The 24,660-nt window shown below is 39.5% G+C and overlaps 2 protein-coding genes across 5 annotated transcripts in view; both read right to left on the bottom strand.

The window, feature by feature from the left end:
- The window catches only part of COQ2 (coenzyme Q2, polyprenyltransferase), a 14,755-nt gene extending 7,931 nt beyond the window's left edge, over window positions 1–6,824 (bottom strand). The window contains exons 1-3 of one of the 3 annotated variants that reach the window (XM_042470635.1): window positions 6,533–6,824; window positions 2,409–2,575; window positions 163–284 (exon numbers count right to left, since the gene is read on the bottom strand). In XM_042470635.1, coding sequence (XP_042326569.1) covers window positions 163–284; window positions 2,409–2,575; window positions 6,533–6,785 — 542 coding nt within the window. In that variant the 5' untranslated portion in view covers window positions 6,786–6,824. Of the gene's footprint in view, window positions 1–162; window positions 285–2,408; window positions 2,576–3,115; window positions 4,903–6,405; window positions 6,476–6,532 lie in introns of those variants that run through there. The other 2 variants (XM_042470637.1, XM_042470636.1) reach the window with 2 other exon arrangements.
- Window positions 6,825–8,279: 1,455 nt separating this feature from the next.
- HPSE (heparanase) overlaps window positions 8,280–24,660 on the bottom strand; it is a 26,012-nt gene continuing 9,631 nt past the window's right edge. For both annotated transcript variants that reach the window (XM_042470556.1, XM_042470557.1), the window contains 10 exons: window positions 22,071–22,205; window positions 20,572–20,745; window positions 18,882–19,053; window positions 18,147–18,194; window positions 17,047–17,140; window positions 16,184–16,290; window positions 15,361–15,475; window positions 12,306–12,424; window positions 11,427–11,573; window positions 8,280–9,732 (listed from right to left, as the gene is read on the bottom strand). In XM_042470556.1, coding sequence (XP_042326490.1) covers window positions 9,573–9,732; window positions 11,427–11,573; window positions 12,306–12,424; window positions 15,361–15,475; window positions 16,184–16,290; window positions 17,047–17,140; window positions 18,147–18,194; window positions 18,882–19,053; window positions 20,572–20,745; window positions 22,071–22,205 — 1,271 coding nt within the window. In that variant the 3' untranslated portion in view covers window positions 8,280–9,572. The remainder of the gene's footprint in view (window positions 9,733–11,426; window positions 11,574–12,305; window positions 12,425–15,360; window positions 15,476–16,183; window positions 16,291–17,046; window positions 17,141–18,146; window positions 18,195–18,881; window positions 19,054–20,571; window positions 20,746–22,070; window positions 22,206–24,660) is intronic.

Genomic DNA, 24,660 nt, shown 5'->3' with positions numbered 1-24,660 from the left:
CATTACCTGAGACCATTTTTTCTCTCTTAAAAATCCATGTTTATCCATTCAAACGCAACATTTTTTACATTCATACCTCTGGCAGATTGATGCCAAAAGCCACACCCTATGAAGGCCTAAACAGAAATGCCCCAATCAAATAACCATTTATTTCTAACTTACCTGTAATAATTCAAACATAATAGGACACATAAAGCCAAACTAAGCTGTCCTCCAAGAAAAAGAAGGGAACGAAAAGTTGAAATCTCTCCAGCTGCTAGTGGGCGACTTGCAGTTCTCACAACCTAAAACACAGCAAATTGTTTCAGTCACTGACTATATTACTAGCAACATGTAAATATATATGTGAGACAGTTTAGACTTTTACACAGCATATTTTTTTCTATTTTCTGTTGCTCTTTTATATTATTTAAGACATTCTGGTTTTCTGATGCATTGCATCCTCCTGTCAAAGCATGTTTACACTGGAAACCACAGCAAATATACTATATATATTTGCATACAAACCATGAAACCAACAAGTTTCATGTTGTGAGGATGAACCACAGGAAATATAAAAATTGTGTGGTTACTCTTTCCCCGCCAGCTCAACTGTAAGGAAGTGTTTAAGTTTTTTCTTCTATTTCAAACTAACTGTGGATTGTTGTGATGTCTGAACCTGGAAAAAAAAAATGCTTAGTTTCACCTATGGATCAGCAAAAACAATCCAATGTCAAACCAAGGTTAAAATGATAGAATCATAGAATTGGGAGGAACTGCAATGGCCATCAAATCCAATCCTCTGCTATACAAAAAGGAGAGACCACCACTCTTCAAACCAGTCTAATACACTGTTAAACAGCTGTTATAGTCAACAAATCTGGTGAAATCTTTTTTCTTGTAACCTGAACGCAGTGGTTAGTGTTTTAGTCTGTAGAGCAGCAGAAAACAGTTTCACACCCTCTTCTATCTGACGCCCTTACAGGTATTTCAATATGGCTATCACCTCTCAGTGGTCCAAAACACACTGCAGAAATAATCCAGTTTGAAACCACTTTAACTGCCCTGGCTCGGTGCCAGAGAATCCTGGGAATTGTAGTTTATTTGTAGCATCAGAGTTCCCTGACAGAGAACACTATAGTTCCCAGATTACCTAGCTTTGTCCCAGAGCAGTTAAAGCAGTCTCAAGCTGGATTATTTCTGCAGTGTGTTTTGGACCAATGTCAATCTTCTCTTTTCCAAATTGTGAAGCTGAGCTGCTTCAGTAAATATAAATATGACTAAATACAGGCTAGGGTTCAGATATAACCTGTGGTTAATCTAAAGCTGATGTATAGGCTCTTGACTTCTTCTTTAGTCTTCCCCAATATTTCTGGAGGGGAATACAGCTCCCCAAATCCCATAATCATCAAAAATTATGATGGCCAAGAAATTCCGGAAGATGCAGTCAAAAAAAGTAACTCTTCCAAACACTAGGCTCTGGTCAGCAACTTCTGTAAGATCTCCCTCCAAAGGAAGAGGGAAGGATCCTTCTTGTCAAGCTGTGGCTTGGTGTCATGCACAAACAGGTCAATGCAGTTCTATCTGCAGAGAAATAACTAACAGCCACCATAAACTAGATAGGATGGCACTCATTGTCTCGCATTCTGCCTTGGTCCAGTCTGTCCTACTGATGGTCACACTGTCAATCACAGTCAATGACAGCAGATACTCCCATCCCTTGCAATGTCCCATCAGCTGCATGACATCATCAAGGGAAGTGGCCTTCTCCCTCCAGAAATGCAGACCAATATCCCCCATATGATCCACTAAATTGGCAGGCGCACAGCTAGTATATTTCAATATAAATGACAATAAGTGGAGTTTAGGTATTTAAAGTTCGGAAAGAAAATAAGAAAGCTTAAAGGGTATCCTTTGGTCTTGCTCTGGATTAGAGATGCTATCAATACTCTACTTCAAAATTAGCATTTCAGCACACCCTCCACCATTACATAGATAAAAATGGGACCTGCATAGCCATGAAACATTGGAGGGTGGTCAAAATGGAAAAAGTTAATGAGAAGGAACACACAAGCTAGAAAAGGCTGCAGCAATTTGCTTTTGTCTGAGCCTTCTGGGAAGAGCATGATTTTCCCCTCCTCTCCTCTTCCCCGATGAGTTAGCTAAGTAAAAACTAATTTTGCACTTTGAATTCCATTTGTAGCAACTGAGGTAAGATTCTGTTTGCAGCAACAGAGGTGAACAAAGAGGGAGAGAGAAGCCAGGGCATTTTAAAAACAGCTGAAAAGTGAGATGACAGGGGATTGTTTGGGGCTTCCTTGCCAAATCAGGACAGCTTCAGGAGCGGGGTAGAAACCTGCTTTACAAAAAATAATTTACTTAATGAGCAAACATAATGAACCTGCCTGTTCTTTTCAAGTCCTCTCTACCTTTTTGTCATAGTCCATATCCCACATGTCGTTAATAGTACAGCCTGCTCCACGCATCAGTAGCGCGCCAGTGCCAAACAGTAATAGCATGTCCCAGGCTGGCAAACATCCTGGTTCTGCTGCAAGGGCTATACTCCAGGTGCAAGGCAGATACAGCAGCCAAGTCCCTAAAATATAAATTGTGAAAGGGATTAGGAGGGAGACACATAAAACAAACCATATTCATATAAGTAGTCAATTTATTATTTTGGTTTTGTTCTTCCTATTAGTTTTGTTTTCTTCTTGACTGGCTTTATTCAATACTTTATGGTCAACATTTGACTTTATTAAAATATTTTGTCCACTTCACAGAAGGAAAAAATGAAGAAAGCTAAGTTTCAGTGCAACTGGAATGTATGTTTGACAGGAAAGATAAACAACCTACAGCCATCACTGAGAGAAACCTAAATTTATAATTACTTTCTAAAATTTATAATAATAGTTTTATAGTTTATAACTGAAAATATTCATTTGTTAAGTATTTATCCACAACTTTATAAACTTTCATTATTCATGACAGACTACCCTGAGGGTCGAAGACAAAATGAAGTTGTACAGAAACAGACCTATTCAAAGGATGTGGCATAATTAAGAATCACAGCAGAAAAATGGTTCACACACAAAATGACTAAGAAAGGAAGTAAAAGAAAATATTTGTGAAGAAATACCTGCAAAGCAAGCTCTCTCCATTTAATTTCTTTGAAGTTTTTTAGAAATCATTCAAGATGACCAAAAAAAAAAAAAAGGTATTATGCTGATACAAACAATTATAAACTGAAACAGCAGAAGGAACCAAAACTAAGTTCCATCACATCTTTTAGAACTGGGTCAGTTTAGGACATGAACAACAGCTTTGGATCCTTATCTTTGAAAATTCTGGCACTTTAACTGTTTCAATATTGTGATCCCAACCTGCTTTCCGACTGCTGTCTGAAAATATAGCTGGTAAGCAAATTCCATAGAGCTGAAGTCACTCCCAGGTCAGTGCATCCTGTGGACATACACAGGTATTAACTTGATGGGTCTTTCCCATTTATTTCAATAGAAGGGAAGCTTCTCTCATCATTTTGTAGGCACAGAATTGCCATGCTTATTGAAGTGAATGAGAAGTGCTTCAATGAAGGACAGCCCCATGCTTGTTCCGAAGGGAACTCTCATACCTTCAAGCCAATATGATGAAGTTATTTCTGGGAAGTTAAGTTTGGACTAAAGAAATTATTTGTAGGCTCTGCCTCTTAGTTGTGTACAGGAGATTGGCAGCCTGATACTAACACTGTCTTCTATATGAGACTCAGAGCTGCTAAGAGGTCCACAATGAGAAACTCCGGAGTGCAATCCTGATTTGATTGTTGCTACCTGGCCAGAAGCATACAAAGCTATTAACCCATACTCTGTGCCACTTCACTTAATTTTTTACTTTCTGCCCATTTCTGAATTTATCTATGGAATAAAAACAAAAACAGGTCTTTTCAAATTAAGTCTTTAAATGTATACTTTATTTTTATACACATTTAATTGAACACACTGAAATGCTAGGGATTTCTTTGCAACATTCAGAAATCTGGTAGAAAGCCAAGTTCCAACCTGTCCATAAATCTGAGAGGTGAAATAAGAGGATCAGTTCATTCTGGGTAGCAATTTGCAAAGAACAAGTTGTTTAGTCCTCCAGTTATGAATCCAACACAAGCAATATCTGCTTAGTGAGGTTTCACAGTCCCCTGCTAACCTGCTCCTCTGGAAAAACTTGTTGATAACTGGGAGGTGCTGGATAAATAAAAATAAACAGTGAACACCAGTAAAAGAGAGAGAGAGAGAGATTTAAAGAAGAAATCCCAGAAAGTCTCCCCCAGTGATAATCCCTTACTATATACTGTATCTCCCATATATTTTGACATGAGATCCAGCATGGTGTAGTAGTATGAGTGTTGGACAAGGACTCTGGGAGACTAGGGTTTGAATCTCCACTCACTCATGGAAACCCACTGGAAATCTCCACTCTGAGCGCCAGAAGCCCCCATGGTAGGTTCACCTTGCAGTTGCCATAAGTTGGAAATCACTAGAAGGCAGACAACAGCAATCATGTTTTGATTTATGCCCAGAGGCAGAGAGGCACAAAACATTGCATATGGCCTTATGTGACCATCTTGGAAACACAACAGAAAGTAAGATGTATATACAAAGGAAGTTCTAATGAGACTATTTATTTACAATACATCCAGATAAACATGGGAAAAGATGGAGCTCATGGCTGCGGTTGTCCAAGGAACAGAAGATCTAGAGGCGCAAGGGCTGAATTGATTCTGTCCATGAAAGACGCAGAGAGATAGTGAAGTTATGAGAGGCAAAAATGTAAGGACCTAGTACAATCTCAACAGCCAGCATGGTATAGAGGTTTGAGCATTGGTCTATGACTTTGGAGATCAGAGTTCAATCCTGCACTTGGCCACAGAAACTCATTCAGAGAGGGTTTGTCTTCACTTTCTTCTAAGGCTGAGAGAGTATAACTTTCCCAAGGTCACCCAGAGGATTTCCATAGCCCAGCAGAGATTTGAACCCTGAACTGCAGTCCAACGCTCAAACAGTGACATCACACTGATGCCACAAATGGATCTAAACACTGATAAATAGTTCGCTTAATTCAGAGGTGCATGTACATTTCAGCCGTTTATGCCAACTAATCCAGGAAAATAAAGCATATAACTGTTGTCATGCACCAGAGCCTCTGAAGAGAGCTATCTATTTGTCTAGATATCTTGGTCCAGCATAGGAAACTCAGCTGGTTACATTGTGGTGACAACACTGGTTAACCGATATTTCTACACTGGGGAGAATGTACCGAGGAGCCATTTTTTCACCAACCTAACTAGCTGAAGGTCTGCTAACCTAACCCTGTCAATATACCTTTCAATGAACCATACATTGCCTCCCTCTGCTGTTACATCTGTAGTACAGCAACAGATAGTAAACCAATGGACAGTGCACCATGCGTGGGGAATTTGCTTGCAAAGGACCGCTGCAGTATTGAAGTAACGTTCTCCAGTGATCCGCAATGTGCCTGGGAAAAAGAATGACCCTTCACTGTGTTTTGGGCATAAAGAATTCTCCCAGTTACTATTAATGTAAAAGAATTGTGTTTTTTTCCTGGTCTTATGCTTGTTGCCCTCCTCATTTGGGGACTGAAAGCAAGGTGTTTGTTGTTCTGAAAGGGAAATAACAGTAACAGTATTTACAAGTGAAAACAAACACAGCTCCAAAACAAAGCGTTATACAGTAAACACAAAGTTTGAAAAAGAACAATTACTTGGTTTTTTAAAAAGTTAAAAACATTACGCATTAAAGTTCAAAATAGATTAAAAACTCTGCACAAACCTTGCACGGCATTTAAATTATTGAATTATTATTATTAAATTATTATTAGATTATTATTAGAATTAAAATACTATACAATAAATAAATAAATAATATATATATATATATATATGCTAAAAATACAATTATAAAAGTTTAACTAATAAAAATAATTGTTATAATAATTATATAATATATATATAAGTTTATATTGTATATATGATTATATATACGATTGTATGTACAGCGCTGTGTAAATTTACAGCGCTTTATAAATAAAGGTTAATAATAATAATAATAATAATAAAATAATATTATAATTTAATAAATAATAATAATAGCCACCCAGTTTATAATTATATAATATACAATATATATTACATATTATAATATATTGCATAATATATATATATATATATATAAATTAAATATAATAATATATTATAATATTATAATTTAATAATAATAATAATAGACACCTAGTTATTATATATATTACATATATATATATATGTTATATTGTATATTATATATATATATATATATATATATGATTAAATATAGTAATATAATATTATAATTTAATAATAATAATAATAATAATAGCCACCCAGTTTCTTCAGCATCCAAAGAGGTGAGAAAAAGCCAAGAAGGGGAGGCGGGAAACCTCTCCTGAAAGGCGAGCCCTCATTGGTCAGCCCCACCCCTCTTTCTGCTTGATTGACACACAGACTCACCAATAGGCTTGTCCAGCCTCATGAGCCGCAGGTAAGGCTGGAGGGGACCCGGCGCCGCTTGCACCAGAGCCGCCGCTGATAGAGTCCCGACCGGCCGCGTCCTCGGCCTCGGGAGACCGTAAGGGCCATGAGGGCCTAGGATGGGGTCGGATGCGATCCAGAGCGCGGCCGAGGAGCCTCTTTGGGCCCAAAGGGGACGCCTGAGGGGAAGCGGCCTAGTTAGCCGTGAAATTACTAGCCGCGCAGCCGCCATGACAGTGACGTCACACGTTCCCCGTATGCATGAAAATGAAAAGGACCATAGGGCTCAGATATTATATACAGTACAGTACAGTATACTCCCCCGAGTTTGACACAACACTTCCGGGAAATAGTTGGCGAACCAATGATATCCAATGCAGGAGAGGCATAAAGAGGCCGTGCCCCTTTCCACGCAAATGGCGGCATTCAGGTTTCACCGGAAGTTGGTTGTTTGCTGTGCTCTCATTGGTTGTTTGGCTCTGAGCGGCCACCAAAGAGGTAAGACTAGAGAGAGGCTTGAACACAAGGCGGAGAACTACGGGTGTTTTTAACTCATGATCCTATAATTGTAGCAGAGGCCCAAAACACTGCAGAAATAACCCAGTTTGAGGTCGTTTTAACTGCCCTAGTTCAACTCATTGCTATGGTATTCTGGGATTTGTAGTTTTGTGAGATATTCCATAGCATTGAGCTAGGGCAGTGAAAGCAGTCTCAAACTGGGTTATTTCTGCAGTGTGGATACATCTCCCAGGCTGCATCTTCACTGCAGAATTAATACAGTTTGACACTGCTTTAACTGTCATGGCAGCATCCTATGGAATCTTGGGAATTGTAGTTTGTTGCGGCGCCAGAGATCTTTGACAGAGAAGGATGAATATCTCACAAAACGGCAAATCCCAGAATTCCATAGCATTGAGTGGTGACAGTTTAGGTGGTTTCAAACTGGGTTAATCTGGCAGTGTAGATGTAGCCACTCCTCATTGTGGTTAATGGTTAAAGTCAAAAGGACTATGTGGTTTGCACATTGGACTGTGACTCTGGAGGCCTGGGTTCGATTGCCGCTCAGTCATGAAACCCACTGAGTGTCTTTGGGCAAGAAGTCACACTCTCTCAGCCTCAGGGGAAGGCAATGGCAAACCTCCTCTGAAGAAATATTGCCAAGAAAACCCCAGGATAGGTTTGCCTCGGGGTCGCCATGAGTCAGAAAAGGCTTGAAAGCACACAACAGACACCCCTGCTTTAAAACTGAGGCCCTTTTCACAGTATAGTTATAGCGCTACGAGTCCACATTTGCTTCCACCATTCCTTAATATCAAGGATATGAAATACCGATGCAGCAGAGGAACCTTAAAGTAATTATGTGAAAATACTCTGCTATGGTGGAAATAAACATTTCTTGTAAGATCACAACCAAAAACCATCCCAAAGGACAGAAACAAAACTAAGGTCTATCCAGATGGACTCACTAAAAATTTTTCCAATACCTGGCTCCCTCCCCTGATGTGCCCTACTTCAATCCCCATCCCACTGATCAAGCCACTGGCTGTGTTGGCTGTAATGATGGGATTTGTAGTCCAACACATTGGGAATACAGGCAGCAGACTGAAGATAGCTTTGCTCTCGGGTTATTAATATTCATCCTTGGCCGCCTTGTTAGATACTAACCAAAGTTCATTCAACAGCAGTGTGGCATATAATGACTAAAAAAAAACCTGAAACCAACAGCAAGTATTAATATAAACCAGTTTATTTCAACATGAGCAAATACCCCCCCCCCCAAAAAAAAGAACAAAGTATTGTAAACATAAGGCTTGTCAGATTGCATTTTATTTGGTCTTGTATCAAAATCTAGGAACTCCTGCCTTAATACTGAATCAGACCACTGGGTCATTCAGCTCAGTATGGTGTATACTAGCCTTCTCCATGATGGCCTTAGATGTGTTAGAGTCATTGGATATCTGGTCTGGGGATGATGGGAGATGTATTCCCATACATTGGGAGAAATGGGCTGGAGGAGGCCATTTTGCACTGCCTAGTGTTTTAGACATGGGTAGCCTTATGTAGAAATCCCAGAGATTGAAGCTGAAACCTCCTGCATGGCAAACGTGTGCTCCTCCTAGCTTAGTGGAAGAGACAATGTCTAGTTTTCATGCTGCCATTTGATGCACCAGCAGATGTACGCACATGGATACGCATCAGCAAAAAGACAGTACAACTGATGGAGAAAGCCCAAAATTTGGACTCAGAGTGGTTCACCATTTTAAAAAATACAATGAAAAACATACAGAAAGTGAACATTAAAATATTTACAGCATTAAAACAATTCCACACCCTAAGTTAAAATAATAAAATGCAATTAAAAAGATGAAAGGAGTGAAATCTCCTTCCCCCTTGTTACTCAGAGGCTAGCTGAGCTGAGGTTGAGCTTCCTAGTTTCATAAGAAAGCAGTAGGAATCTCATGGCAGTTGTTTTAATAAATAGGTCCTATGCAATATCCCTTGTGCCCAGAAGTTGCTCGCTTGTACTTTATTGTCCTTAAATTGCTTTGCCCTGATGGAACTGAATATTGACTCATTTGCTTGCCTATTTGTACTCAGCATTCCCTAAATCCTCCAGTACCTCCAGTCTCTGCCTCGCTGGCCAACATCTGTTTATTTGCTACACTTATATTTCACCTTTTCTCTAGTGACCTCAAGCCAGTATACTCTTCTTTTCTCACTATATCTGCATAACAGCCCTGTGAAGTAGGTCAGGCAGAGAGAAAATAACTGCCCCCACCATATGTTTAATTGTTCAATGAACAGTATGTCCATTTTTGGTACAAGAATGCTTGAAACAAAATGCTTAAGTAATTCTTACAGACTGGAGAGCTGAAAGGAATTTTTAAGACAAAAAGGCTCCAGATAATGTCCTTTTCTCCTGACACACTTGGGTTTCTTCCCTGGGATGAAAATATTTGGGACTGTTGTAACTCTGAGGTTTGACAATATCCTTTCAATTAGATTTTGCCTTGACTTCCTAAATGCAAGCCCTTACTTTGGCATTTTTTATGACGTAAAATCCATACGAAAAAGCCGGGAGCCCAAGTCTGCTCCCTGGACTAAGAGGCTTCTCGCTGAAAGTTGGCAATGTTTCATCGTCCACCATTTTTAGGAGATGACCATTCAGCTGAACAGACCTGCAAGGAGAGGGGGTAATAAAGGTAATATTTTAAACACAACTAAGACTAAGAAGTCTATAACTATAGAACAGTACCCCGTGAACAGAACAATACACTTGGTCATTTCTTTTTGTCTTTGTATTTTTTGCAACTATAATGTCTATTTCATACCCTCAACATTTCACAGATGAAAACTGGGGCACATGAGGCCAAGCAACATCAGAATGTATTCAAGATGGCAAAAGTTAGAAGAACAGATGGCAAAAGTTAGAAGAACAGACAAGCTAGGAGTTGCAGCAGTTTGCCTTTGCCTGAAGGGTAAGACTCTGTCTCCTTTTCTTCTGTTATGTTACTTTTGCACTTTGAACACAGTTTCTAGCAATTAAAGTAAGCTCGAGGAAAAGTGGGATCAGGAGAAGAAACTGGTTCACCCCAAAGGTGGGGTGGCCTTGACTGGGACTGTCCCTCTCAAATCAGGATGGTTGGAAGGTTATGCCATTTTAAAAAGATTGTTTGGGAGTAGTTAAGTGATTTGTTGTAGTTGTGTACCTTCAACTCGTTTCCAACTTATGACAACCCTATGGTGAAACTATCATGGGGTTTTCATGGCAAGATTCTTCAGAGAGGGTTTGCCATTGCCATTCTCTGATGATGAGTGTGTGTGTAGTCACCTACAAAACCCTGCCATATGTTGGCCAGGTCTGATGGAGGGGAAGATATATTTACCTTTATTTATCCTCTGGATGTTTCTCTTAAAACATTGATCTCATTGAAAACCAATATACTTATGTCAGTCAGCTGGCGTAGACAAGATACCTGATCCTTACACTTCAGTAATATGTTTTATTAGTTAAATTTACATCTTACCTTGCCTTTCTGGGTAAGTCTGGCTATGAGAGGGTGCCCTTTTACAGAACACAATTATATCATTATGGTTCCACTTTATGTGCCATGGCTTCATTCTATGGTATTTGTAGTTTGTGGAGATATTAGAGCTCTTTGGCTTAGAATTCTTAAATAGCCTTCTCTAAACTGCAAATCCCAGGATTGCATAGGATGGAGATATGGCAGTTAAAGTGGAATTATAGCACCATAATTGTGTAGTGTGAAAGGTTCAGTAAGGATGGGTCAGTAAGGGATAAGACTTGGATCTCCTGAGTTCCAGGTCTGGGCTCCAAGCACTATGTAGCACTTCTACTCTTATAGAGCCTGGGACCTTGAATTCAACAGATCTCTGGCTATTCCTGACCTGCTCCTGGAACACTCTATTTCACAATCTCCCCCCCCCCCCCAGTTTCCTCCCCTTTAACCTTATGTTACTTCAGTTGCTTCAAACTGAGTTCATATGCAACAGTCTTTGCACTCAGCAGGAGGGAGAAGAGAGAAGGAAGCAAAATCTTGCCCTTCCCAGTAGCCTCAGACAAAAGCAAACTACTGCAGCCTCTCCTAATTAGTGTGTTCTTCCTCATTAATAACATGCCATCTTGACCACACTCTGCTGTTGCTTGGTCATACCTGTTCTTTTTGTCTGTGAAATAGTGGAGGGTATGCCATGGCCAAGCCGTCCTATTTGCAAAATTGCATTCTGAACCATTTTTTAAAGTACATTTCCCCGCAGAGGTTGGGTGTGCCCCTTCAAGATCTACGGAGATCTTACCACCTCAAATCCCTGGGAGTTTTCCACCCCTGAGAAGGTAAGATGGATTGCTCACGTGGAAAGTAGGCTGTTTTTTCCATGAGGTAGTAGAAGATATTCGTCAATCTGCTTGTTGGAGAAGTGAGTGGGTAACAGCAAGCGTTTGGTGCTGTTGTTGAGGTTTAAGGCAAATAAAGTGACGTCACCATCTCTGTATTTTGGACTAGAGAGAAAAAAATAGAAACAAACTAATTAAAACAATCATAATTAGAAAGCAAATTAAAGTACAAATATTATATTCACACTTGAGTAATTTATCTTGTCCATCCTTTATGTATAAATAGGGCCTGAGAATGTTGAGAGCTTCAGTCAAATAGACCTGGAGGTCACTAAGTTGGATGAAGACTGCAGACATCTCTTTCTCTCCCCAAACCCTCTGATAAGGAGTCTGGGGCTTGACACTGTAGATTTTGGGTGGAGTACAAGGGCAAGAGAATAGTCCTCTGTGTCTCATCCCAAAAGGAACTTAAACATTCATAAACTGCATTGATATACATGTAAGTCAGAAACAGGATGCCGGTCACAGAGTTTCTGATATTCTGCTGATATCAACTGAATACTAAAGACTATTAGGATCATGGTCTGGAAAAACTTTTGCAAAGGGGGGGGGGTCCTAATCCATTTCGGACTTTTGCACAGATCATGTCAAATTTCAATGATCTGGAAGTGGGGAAGCAGTATTGCTTCTGTGTTTTCATTGCCACTCCTTCATTCTGCCTCTTGCCATTCATCCGACATGTGAGGCTTCTGATATTGGTGTTGCCTTAGTTGCTGAAACAGGATTACCACAAGGCTCCTTCTGCCTTCTAGTTATTGCTGAGGCAAAATAGCAAGAATGAGAGACCAACATTTTTAATGCTTTCTGAGCCTACTGCATGTTTTACTTGGAACTTACTGATGCTCATTCGTACAGTGAAGATACACTCGAAGTTTATTTGGGTCTTCACCAGTAATGTTAACATGCAGGACTTTTGTGCCCACCAGCTTCTTGTACACCAGAGACAGCCAATAATCCTATATTGCATTAAAAAAAGGAAGAGATTTTATGCGCAACCCCATAAGCAAACACACAAAAAGAAATCTGTTTTAAAGAAACATGTGACTTGAGCTGATGAACAATTGTCTTAAAACATTGCATTTTGCTGGCAAGCAAAAACATGTTTATTTAAGCAGGCTTTTTAACATAAAATCAGGATGGGGTGAGGTTTTTTTACATGGGGTTGTGTTTTAGTTTTAGTATATAAGTATATTTTGTCATAAGAGTTACTCTGTGGATAGTGGTCATTCTGACTGAGGTGTTTGGGGAATTGCTGTTCAAAAAATAACTTTTCAACGTGTTGGGAACAGGCTTTAAAGGAGCTATTCACGGTGCTGAATCTATTTAGAAATAGCAGTCAGCGCTTTAAATCCTACAATAAAACGTGGATTTACCAGCCCACTGACAGGGGAGCCACCAGCCACCACTGCCTGGGTGGAAACTCAAGGGACAGCACACACAAAAGGTATCACCCAATTTTCCTGTTCAAGCAGAGATTAGTAAATTTAAGACTACAGGATCCACTCTGGTAGCATCCCAGTACCCACAAATCAGGGTCTAGTGCAGAAGACATGCATTTAGAAATAAAGAATTCAGTGCCCAAGAATTTGTATTTGAGTATTATAACTGAATGGAGTTTTAAAGTTGTGTGATCTTTTAGAAATGGGTAAGTTGACAAAGGGCTGAAAAGCAGATGGCCATGAAGGAGTTGCCTCTGGCCACTCCAGTCCCAACTGTGCTGGGACTGTGGTGACCGCATTGCCTGCTTCCAAAGCAGGCTGCCACTGCTGGTCCCAAGTCAGGGCTGCCAGGAGTGGATTATCTCTGCTCCTTTTTGGGCCAGCTTTTAGCCCCCTGGCACGGCCTCAGCGCAACTTCCAGTTGCTTTGGTGGCATGTATCATCTAAACACCATGCCCCCCAAGTGGCTGGAAGCCACTTTATTTGGCTCATCTATTTTGGGCCTATGTTGATACATGAGATAACTATTGATCATTTCAAGAAAGAATGGAAGAAGAACGGCAGTACAGTACCCACTGAACTTACTCCCCTCTCCAGCTGCCAACCCCTTTCCCTTGTGTGTCATGTCTTATTTAGATTGTAAGCCTCGGGGGCAGGAAACAGTCAAATTAACTATACAGTAGTTTTCTGTGTTTTTTTCAGGCTGTGTGGCCACATTCTGGAAGAATTTATTCCTGATGTTTTGCCTGCAGCTGTGGCTGGCATCTTCAGAGGGTGGTCGCATGGAAGTGTGTGGAGCATATATATCAGTGGGACCCTTGTTTGGGAGGAAGTGGTTTTACCTGTTAATGGTGGAGTTAGTTTGTGTGTTGTAGCATGTTGAATGGCACAGCCTGGAGGTGTGTTGTGTGGGGGATATGCGAGGGGGAGTTGTGAAAGCTTTCGACTTCACATCAGCCAAATTAACCATTTGTTAGTTGCTCTGGGTACCTTTTTGGCTGGAGACTGGAATATATTTATACTCTAATTTACCACCAGTGCTAGATCTATTTTTACACAACCCTGCTGTTAAAGTATTGATAGAAATCCAGACATCAGGCAAGGAAGCTGGGTACTGCAACATTTTCTCCAGCTATGACTACAATTGAGAGAACAGCATAGGTACTTATGGGCTAGTGCCTGTGACATCACTGTTATTCAGTGATGTTTCTTCCATCCAGTCCCTGAATGCTCACAAAGTTTTATGGCTCTTAATAGGAAGCTGCCTTATAGTTACACAACTGATCAGTCTAAAACAGTACAGTGCATACAGCCTGGCAACAGTTCTCCAAGTTTTCAGACTGAGGATCTTTCCCAGCCCTAACTGGAGATGCCATGATTGAATTGGAGCCCTTTTGCATGGAAGGAATGTACTTTACCACCAAGCAAGGGAGACACACAATTCATAGTCCTAGCAGCAAAACAAACAAAAAACCCCAGCCATCATCTTAATTTCATTTATTTCCTTGCTTTCCATGTTTAGGTTTTGTGGCTATGACTTTGGGAATGCCAAGTAGTAGATAATGTTTGGTTTTGCAAGTCATTCCTTTGACTCATACCCATTGTGTTTAGCTTGACAAGGTTCACTGATAATGGAGTAAATTAGGTCAGGCACATTTTGCAGAATGGGTAATGCCTCTGGATGAAAGACAAATGTAATACAAAGCACAGAAACATAAAAAAAAACCCTGTATGTGTGTCTGTCCTAAATTTAGAACTTAGTAAAGTTACTTTTTTTTACAATTGGCTGTGGTGGGTGAGGAATTCTGAGAGTTTTTGACCAAAAAAGTAATTATTGCTATTAAGAGTGATGTCAGTAAAAAAAAAGTTAAGGGTTGGAGGTGTCATCATGTGATAAGTATTACCAAAGCTGCTTTTTCAAGGTGTAATCATGGTTTAATAATAAATAATGAATAAAAGCTTTATTTTTATCCTGCTTCTCTGTCATAAGGACAATCAGAGCAGCTTACAATTAAAAGATCACATACAATACTAAACATAGTATCCCAATCTTCCTTCCTCCCCCCCCCCAAAAAAAAAACCCCATCACTTAAACACATTGGTAATTAAAATAAGCCATTAAAATAACCAAAAATGGGCAACGGGATTACAGGATACGCAATGGGATGATGGACTTAATTTGTGGCCAGGTTTATTATTCAGGAAAGCTGCATGTAGTAATTTTCTGATACTCATCCAGCTCATGAAGCACCACTGACTACTCTTTGCATCCTGCATCTGTGGAGGAAGGCATATCTGGAGCCTCCCCAGATTCACCATGTCCCCTGCCTTCTCTGTCTTTCTTTTGAGGGGGCAGTGACAAGGGTACCTCTGCAGGCCAAGTGAGACCGGCAGGTTTGGGTAAGAGCTCCCTTGGTTTAGATGGATAAATGGCATTGTGATAGCATACATACCGGCAAGGGTTCAAAGCTGGCATTCACCAGATGATAGCTTCCTGCTCCAAATAAAACCTGTCTCATCACCACATCAATGCCCAGCCGAGCAGACAGCCCCAGCTTGTCTAGCCACCTGCCAAATAAAATAGGAGAAAAAGGCAGATAACCTCAGTTCAAATAACCTTCAAATGATCAAGGAGGGAGAAAATCTATTCTAGGGTGTGGTGTTTTATTGTTCTCATGTGATAAACAAGACAACCAGTACAAATATCAGAAGTACTATCCTTGAATCATTGAATGTGACACTGAATAAAGAATTCCTGGGAACTATTTTAATACTTTTTCCAGATTGTGGCCTCTAGTAACTGAGGTTGAGAGGAGAAGGAAGATCCTTGAAGAAAAGTATTCTCAATTCTTGGCACAAATAAGACTGTCCAGGGGGAAACTGTGACTGTCCACTCTGCGGCAGCAAAACCAATGAAGAGTTTTGTGGTGCCTTAAAGATAAGATATTGTTATGTCAATGTGTTGATTGTTTTTTTGTTTTTGTTTTTTTTTGTAGAGAGCCTAATATTCCACAGAAGCTGCATCGACACTGTAGAAATAATCCAGTTTGACATCACTTTAACTGCCATGGCTCAGTGCCATGGAATTCTTGGAATAGTTGTTTTGTGGGACATTTAGCTTTTTCTATCAGAGCTCTGGTACCAGAACAAACTTCAAATCCCAGAATTCCATAGCAATGAGCCATACAAAGTGGTGTCAAATTGGATTATTCCTGCAGTGCCAATGCAGCCAGAAGCTAAGTACAGCTCTTTGCAGACAAATATTATAATACTCACATGAAACCAGCAAGATATGTATTGGAGAGTTGGGGAGCACCACCTCCATAGGCTGAACTTGTTTCTCCCAGCCAGACACTCTTCCCTGGTACTGTGTCATCAACAAGCTACAGAGTATTGTAAAATCAAAACAGAAATGAGAGAATCAATAAACAGATTTGGAGCACTATGCTAGTCCCAATCAAGTACCCATCATGACAGATGGCTCTATTTTTGCAAGCCATCTCTGTATAGTCCAAGCTGCCACTGTGGAGAACTTATAATTAAAATATTTATATCCCACCCCATGTCTGACGACATCATGCTATAAAATCAATTTAGACAGTTTAAAACAATTTTAGCAATAACTATAAGGCCAACATTATTATAGCTTATACAAGTGACCCTCTGTTTTCGTGGGGGAATCTGTTCTGGACCCTCCCTTCGTGAAAATGGAGACTCAACAATATTCAAGTCCCATAGGCTTGAATTGGGTGCATGCCCACAAGCACGCATGGGGCGTGTGCCGCAGGGGCGCACCCCATTGAAAATTACGGAGGTCACCTCTCCGTGAATATTGAAGATACTCAAGTCCACGAGAAAGGAGGGGCGACTGTAGTTACATTTAACACATAACATAGGACAGATTAAAAACAGTTAAAACAATTTAAACTACTTTCATATGCAAATTTGGATGAAATCAATTACACACACACACACCCAAAGCTTCAGGAAACTACCATGTTTTGACTTGGTGCTAGAATGACAGCAGTGTTGTTATTGTATGTCATGTATGCTTTACATTATTCTTGTACATCACTTTGCAGTCTTGATATTCCAGCGGTTTATAAATATTTGTAAGTAAGTAAATAATTTTTTTAAACCTGGAGTTCTTCCTGTACAGCTGTGATGAATGTATTTAGCACATCTGGACTCAAAAAATCCTCCCTGATGGCAGTTCGTCCATTTAAATAATAACTACAAAACAAATAAACAAACAATATACTTAGTAGGTTTTAAAGTCTCATAGAGTCACAGAATCATAGCATTAGAATGGGCCTTAAGAGCTGTTGAGTTCAAAACCCTGCTCAGTACAGGATCTCCAGATAAATCATCTCCATCTGGTACCTATCCAGGCTTTTTTTGAAGACATCCAGAGCTTTAGTACCTCACCAAACTGCAAATCCCAGCGTCCATAGGATGTGGCCATGGCAATTAAAGTGATGTCAAGGTGCTATACTGTAACTGTGTAGCATGAAAAACATTTTAAAGTTATCCTTATTTGTAATTATTTTTTAACAAGGGCTTGGGAAGATGTAGTTGATGGCATGCTTTAAATGGGAAAAAAATCTTATGTTTGTTCAGTGCTACAGAAGGTTACAGAACTTGATGGACAAATTCACTAAACAAACAGATGTGTCTGATGGACAAACACAATTATACTAATTTGTTGATTGTTGCTAAATTCTAATTTCTTACATAAACAATAATTCTTTGGAAAACAACTTTCCCAGGTGCTGGCTTAGAAAACATGATGCATGTATTTAGTATGTTTTTACACATTTTGTATACTACAACGATTGAATAAGGAATATGAATAAGGAATCCTGGAACCTTCTTCCCCCGTGAGCAAGAGCTTCAAAACGGAGCTGAAGACCATCCTGTTCAGAGAAGCGTTCCCAAGCATTGCATAATTCTCACTTGCTATTTGATGTTCTTTTGTTGTCTGTTTTATTGAATCATTTCCTGTATTGCTATGTATTTTATATGTATTATCTTACTAGACAGGCCCCTTCCCCACCACCTTTCCCTTCTCCTTTTGTGTCGTGTCTTTTTAGATTGTAAGCCTGAGGGCAGGGAACCGTCCAGTTAAAAAGATTGTATGTACAGCGCTGTGTAAATTTACAGCGCTTTATAAATAAAGGTTAATAATAATAATAATAATAATAATAATAATAATAACAGATGTGAATTTGGTACTTACTGATGCCATGTAACAGAATCAATTACTTTCCCTCCTGATTTCAAGAATCTGAAAAATAAGAACAACAATAATATCAGGGTGGTTTCATTACTTGTTCGTGTTTCTGTCTAATTCCAAAGGAGATGCAAATGGTCAGATGACAGAGAGAACAGACAAATATTCTCAGTGAACAGTGAACAGTTTTGAAAGTGAGACACAAGGCAGGCAGGATGATTGTAAAGTGGATGCCTGAAAAGGTTTATCCTGTGAAATCGTGACATGACTACTTAGTCTAGGTCATAACTCTATCCACACTAACAGGAAATTTTAGAACTGTTTCATCCCATAAATTCTTTCTGTCTTCACTCTTGGGCACTTGCAGGACCTGTGCAAACATCACACTTTGTCATGGTTTGTTTTTCTCAATCAAAGTTAAACACCACATCAAACTATATAAACTATGGCTAACCACAACCAGGATATACAGGTAAGCAATTTCCTTATTTTAGAGAGTCTGTCTCTGAGCAACTCTCTTCATTATCTCTTTATACATTCCCTCCTAGTTCAAGGCTTAGTTTGGTAAGATAAACCATGGGTTCATGATATGTTTGTGATGTTAACCAGGATTAAGACAATGTCCATGGTTCAAGCTAGCTGTGATTAAGCAACCAGTTTGCATTGGGCCAAAGAATCACTTTACTGTATCACAGTAAATATCACAGAATATTACAGTATCACAGAACTCTTTTTTCTTACCTCCTCAGCAACTTCTGAGTATTTTTCCTAGGCTGACCTACATCAGGGCCATAGAGTTTGGCAGTTTTGTAGAGGCTGTAATTGTTGAGAAGCTGACGGAGTTGTATGAAGTCCTGCCCCAGTTGGAAGCCATCGATATAAATGCCAGACTTGTGCCTGAAGCTGTTAGGCTCTGAAGAAAGCAAAGGAAGTAAACATAGCTAGATGGCTCTCAAAGCATGGCTACTTACTGTGACTCATTCAAAATTTACACAGGGGTAATAATCAACCATAAGTACAGAACATTAAACTTCTATACAGATACTAAATGTACTTTAAAACTTTAAAGAACACGTGGAACTGAAAATACACAAAATTCTTTTGATCTAGAAGTGCCTTCCAATTTAGTATTGCTTAGAAGAGTGTGTGTCCCAGTTTTCTTTAAGATTGTCTCTTTAAAAATACAGTGAGACTTTGTTATTTGCTGGGGTTTGGTTTCAGGAACCTCCTTTCCACTGTGGATAACAAAATCTGTGGATGCTCAACTCTCATTAAATATAATGGCATAGCAAAATGGTGTCCCTTATATCAAATGGCAAAATCAAGGTTTGCTTTTTGGAGTTTATACTGTTTTGGAATATTTTCAAGCCGTAGATGCTTGAATCTGTGGATAAAAAAATCTGTGGATAAGGAGGGCCGACTGTACCGATTTTAGGTGGATGAGGATAGCAGAGTATCAAAGTTTACTTTTTAAAAATATTGCCAGAGGTTTTGTGTTTTTACCTTATTACTCTTTAAAAAAACATTTTAAGTGTTAATTTCCAAAATATCAACAATTTGTACAGATACTGGGCAGTGCTTTTTAAAGCAGTTGTAAAACACATAATCTAGAGTTATGCATTTCTGACTAATTAGTATTCAAGATCACTATGTATTTGCTAGTTTAGGGAATACATATTTTAATCTATATTGTACCCTGCTTTGAACCTTGGAGAGAGGCAGGTAAAAAAATAAATAATGGTTATAATTGTTATTATTATTACATAGGGATTATCGAAGTTCCCTCATCCCCGTTTACAGGGCAGGAGCCACTGTAAACAACAGAGGTCTGTTCCCCTGTTAGTCAGAAAGCAAGCTTGAGTGATCGCCGGTGCAAAGGGGATGCGGTGCAAATGACTGGGATCTTGCTTCCGGTTGTTGCACTGGAGACCACTCACTGGAGAGAATGGAAACATCACTCTGCTGCATCCTGATAGACATGAGAACAGATGCCTGTTACTCACAGTGGCTGCTGCCCAGTAAGTGAAATGGGGGAGTAGACCCAGTAGATACTACTTAGCTACATAACAAAGGTGGTTACATACCTAAGTGGATGATACAGAATCGTGTCCAAGAAAATTTTATAAAAGAAATACACAATAATGCATACTGTGAACATTTGCATGATTAAAGAATAAGCTGCATTTTAAAATAAATCTCCTAGGGACACGTCCTTCTTTATTCTTTATCTTTCCTCATCTATGATTCTGAGATATCACTGCATAAAGCAGCAAGGCAGCATAACACGGTGGTTACAGCAAAGCAGGGAAAGAATCTTGTTTGGCAAGCAACACTATTCTGTAGTTTTGCATTGATAAATTTTAAAGGAGGCTTGGTATTGCACATAAAACAACCCATCATGTCAATGAATATACAAAATACAATAACGTACCATTTCCAAGTTCCCAAGACATCTGGTAATTCCGGGAATCAGTGTAATTCAAAATTAACTCAGCATTTGTGCTGTCCCACTGTGACCTGCCTTTCCTTAGCAAGGCATTGAGGCCGAAGATTAGATGCAAATCAGCACATTGTGCAAAGTTGTACAAAATATCGACTGTACTTGCTGTGGACAGGATGACAATGAGAACAAAAAGCTATATTATTACATGCATGAAAGTTTAGGATTTGCCTTCTTTACCTCAGTCCTAATTCTGATAATCTAAAATCTGCAAATCAAGTAGTATGTATCTATATCTTAAATCAGAGCCACAATCTTCTATATAAGATAAAGCAATTCTCATGGTCATAAGCACTCCTGTGTGCATATAGGAAACAGTGATACTGCCATGGCAACAACTGTTCATTTCTGATTTCATGATAAGGGGCCAAAAATACCTAAGAAATCTTTTAATCAGACATTTGTTTACTCTGGCAATGCTTGTACATAAGAATAAGCTAGAAATACTGGTTTATTTGAACACAACGTGAATGAATAATGAATCATGTTTTTGTTGTATGCCTCCAAGTCATTTTTGACTTATGGAGATGCCTAGGCAGAACCTATCATAGGGTTTTCTTGGCAAGATTTATTCAGAGGAGGTTTCCCATTATGATACTTTGAGGCTGAGAGAGTGTGACATGCCCAAGATCACCCAGTGGGTTTTTATGCTTGAGCAAGGATTTGAACCATGTTCTCCAGAGTCATAGTCCATGCATACAGTTTATTCACTCCACTTGTGCAAATATGGAAACAAACAAAGCAAGATGGCTTAATCTGATGTCCACCCCCAGCAATATGATTGATTGTAGGCAAGCCAAGATAAGATAAGCCAGGCTTTCAGGATCTTAATTCAGCATTACTGTTTAGCAATACAAGTTGAATCCTTAGTGGTTTAGTTTGTACTCTTTTCTCATTCTTAAATGATAGCTATCAGTAGCATAACTCTCCTTTACTCTCTGAACAGCAATAAAACTTCTTGTAGATCCCACGTCCTACACCTAGCATCCATTCTGTCTCAGCTGCCAGGTTTTTTGCTTTTTGCTATTCACTGGGATTTGGGGAGAGGATACCAGTACCCAATCTAGTGGAGCAAACATCCACAAGGGCTCACCACTGTTTGAGGATAACACAGAGGAGGTACACAATGAGGCCCTTAGGAATGGGAGGGAAAGAGCTTAGGGAAATCATTATTTTTAGACAGTTCTCATAATGAGCCAGCCAGCATGGTCAGCAACAGTGTTGGCCCTGGGAGCTCTTGGATTTGTAGTCCAAAAAGTAGGCTTTCCAAGCTCAATTGGAGGCTACACTGGAAATTTACTACTTTGGTCATCTCACTGTAAGCTAATGAGTAGAGCTTCTGGATTTCCAGACTCCAGACATGAGCTTCCAGACTCAAGAACAGTAGAAAAGAGTAGTATGGAATATAATTATCACCACAAATATCTTACGTGCAATGGTGGTGTTTCTGTGCTTATTCTTGTACTGGTCTCTGAGTAGAAGCATTGCTTGGAAGGGCCACTGAGACTGCAAATCCTCTACAACATCCAAAGGTGGAGATCTGAATCTACAAATGTCTGAAGCATCTGTGGAGTAATAGAGATTAATATTTTAGGGTTATTGTGAGGGCAATGACATTACTATGTCAAATGTGGTTGCCTGTGGCATTTCTCCAGCGTTTCAGACTGTCAAACTGATTGCAATAAAGACTCTGGTATATTCAACCAAATGGCCATACAGAGTGGGGATGGTGGGAGGACATGGTGATGTTTAAGATTCGCAAATAGGTTAGTGAACAATTCAAAAGATAACTTGATTTGGAAGAACCAGTAAGATTTTGCTGTATTCTTGTTAACCACCCACTAAACGTTTTCAGGACAAATCCTCAAATTACAAACTCCTCAATGAAACAAGAAAATCACAACATTGCAAATTCTGGATTAATCCCCAGTCCAGACTCAATTTTTGATTGCCAATTAGCACTTTCAGAAATCTCATTACCTCTATGAGTCTTCTCTAGTTAGGACTAGCCAGCTGACTTTGTTGTTGCCAATTGATGTCAAATTAGCTTCAATTTAGAGTGACCCTAAGAATGAGATACTTTCAAGATATCCTGTTATCAACAGGCCTGCTAAGGTCTTGCAAAGTCAGCGCTTCCCTGATAGAATCAACCAGTTCTTCCTCTTTTCCTACCACCTTCCACTTTGCTGAGCATTATCATCCTTTCTAATGACTCATGTCATCTCATGATATGTAAGATAGCCACGGGATTTAAAGATATAGCCATATTGGTCTGGAAAATCAATATGCAAAGGGATTCTTGTAGCACCTTGAGACTAACTGAAAGAAAGAAGTTGTTAGTGCTGAGCTTTCATAGACTTGAGCCCACTTCTTCAAGGATGCTACCAACTTTTATTTGAGTTAGTATCAAAAGTGCCATGAGATCCCATTGCATAATGATAGCCTCAGGTTAGTCATTTTGGCTCCTAGAGATTGATTTGCTCTAGAAATGCTCATCTCCTAGTAGCTAACAGTTACTGGGCAGCAGCCGTTGCTGGAGGTTATACTGGCAGAAGATCCTTCTACACTGGCAGAAGACACTCAAGACGGATCTCTTCCGGTGGGCTTATCCACCGGACTAAATATAAAAGGTCATGATGATCGCCCCACTCCTGACTATGATTGTTGGCTAATTGTTGAATTGCTATTTTAGAGAACTAATAGGAATGTTGATGAATTCAGTATTAGTGTTTTATGTATCATTTTAATGAAGTAATCCTGCTTTGATACGTGGGAGAGGCGGGAAATATAAATAAACATCATCATCATCATGATCTCTCAAGGGCAATGGCAATGGCTCTTTAGCTAAATATTGTTAGTACTGTGCAGAAGGAGGCATGATAAACCACTTCCAAATGTCTTTTACCCTGAAAACCCTTAGATGAGACAATCCAAAATTAATGAATTGACTTTAGACTTCTGCCATTACAGGAACCACACAGGGGTAGTCTCTTTTAGGAAGCACCTTCTCCTTTCATTTACTGAGAACCTCAGGGAAAGCTTTAATCTGCAAGTGCCTCTGTTTCTTGGAGCTAAGATGGTGTAGCAGAGCCAACATCTTAGTCATGGCAGATGGAACTCCCTACTTGAAAGGCTGCTATCTTGCAGTTTCCAGGTAAGGATCCTTCTGTTCTGCCAGCCTTTTATTTGCTGCTCACCTTGTGATTGACTTACTATTTTATTTGCCACTTCTGGGTTTAAAAATAGCTTTCAAATCAACTTACATGAGAGAATAATACGACTCCAGTATAAGCCTATTAAAGATTAATGCCTAGAGAATCAGTGGGGTTCAGGAAAATTTTAAAGGGTAAAACAATCATGACTTCCCAAGCACCACTCATGGAGCAGGAGGTAAAGCAAATAGGGTGGTATTGCTAGTATTGTACTTCAAATGTGAGGAAGCAAACACAGGAATTAACATCACTGCAAATTGAGGGATGGTACCAAAGAGTGTATTTCCATTCCACTACCTTGTACAAGAGAAACAGCTTTTAGATGGAACTACTTGAAACAACTCACTAGAGTGATAAGCATCTTAGCTCTACAAAGACTTCTGGAGAATTCAAAGTCTTGCCCAATCTTTTGTTGTGTGTTTTGATTGGCTTCAATAAAAGTGGTGATATATTTTGTCCCCACTCAGTTGTGGGTTTTGTGGTTGCAGAATAATGAGCTGCACTATCAAGAGTTAAGCTAAATGTGTTTTGTCTCATCTACCAACCTGCCTAGATAGTCCCTTGAATGCAGGAATACGTGATTGTCAGCAGCTCTCAACATCTAAAATAGGATGGAATTAACATTTACTCTTGGTATAATAGGATTGCTGACACCCTACTATCAAAAGCCTGAATAGAAGTTCTACAGCAGTTACCTTTTTCACTTTAATTGTAAGAGGATTAATAGCATTCAATAGCCATTACTGATTAACACCCCCAACCAGAGATGGGGTGATAATTTTAGGCTGTTTTTTCTTTCTTTTTTGCA

The sequence above is a fragment of the Sceloporus undulatus genome, chromosome 5 (assembly GCF_019175285.1).
Source record: "Sceloporus undulatus isolate JIND9_A2432 ecotype Alabama chromosome 5, SceUnd_v1.1, whole genome shotgun sequence".
Lineage (NCBI taxonomy): Eukaryota > Metazoa > Chordata > Lepidosauria > Squamata > Phrynosomatidae > Sceloporus > Sceloporus undulatus.
The sequence above is the reverse complement of the archived record's forward strand: the minus strand, read 5'-3'. Positions and strand labels throughout refer to the sequence as shown.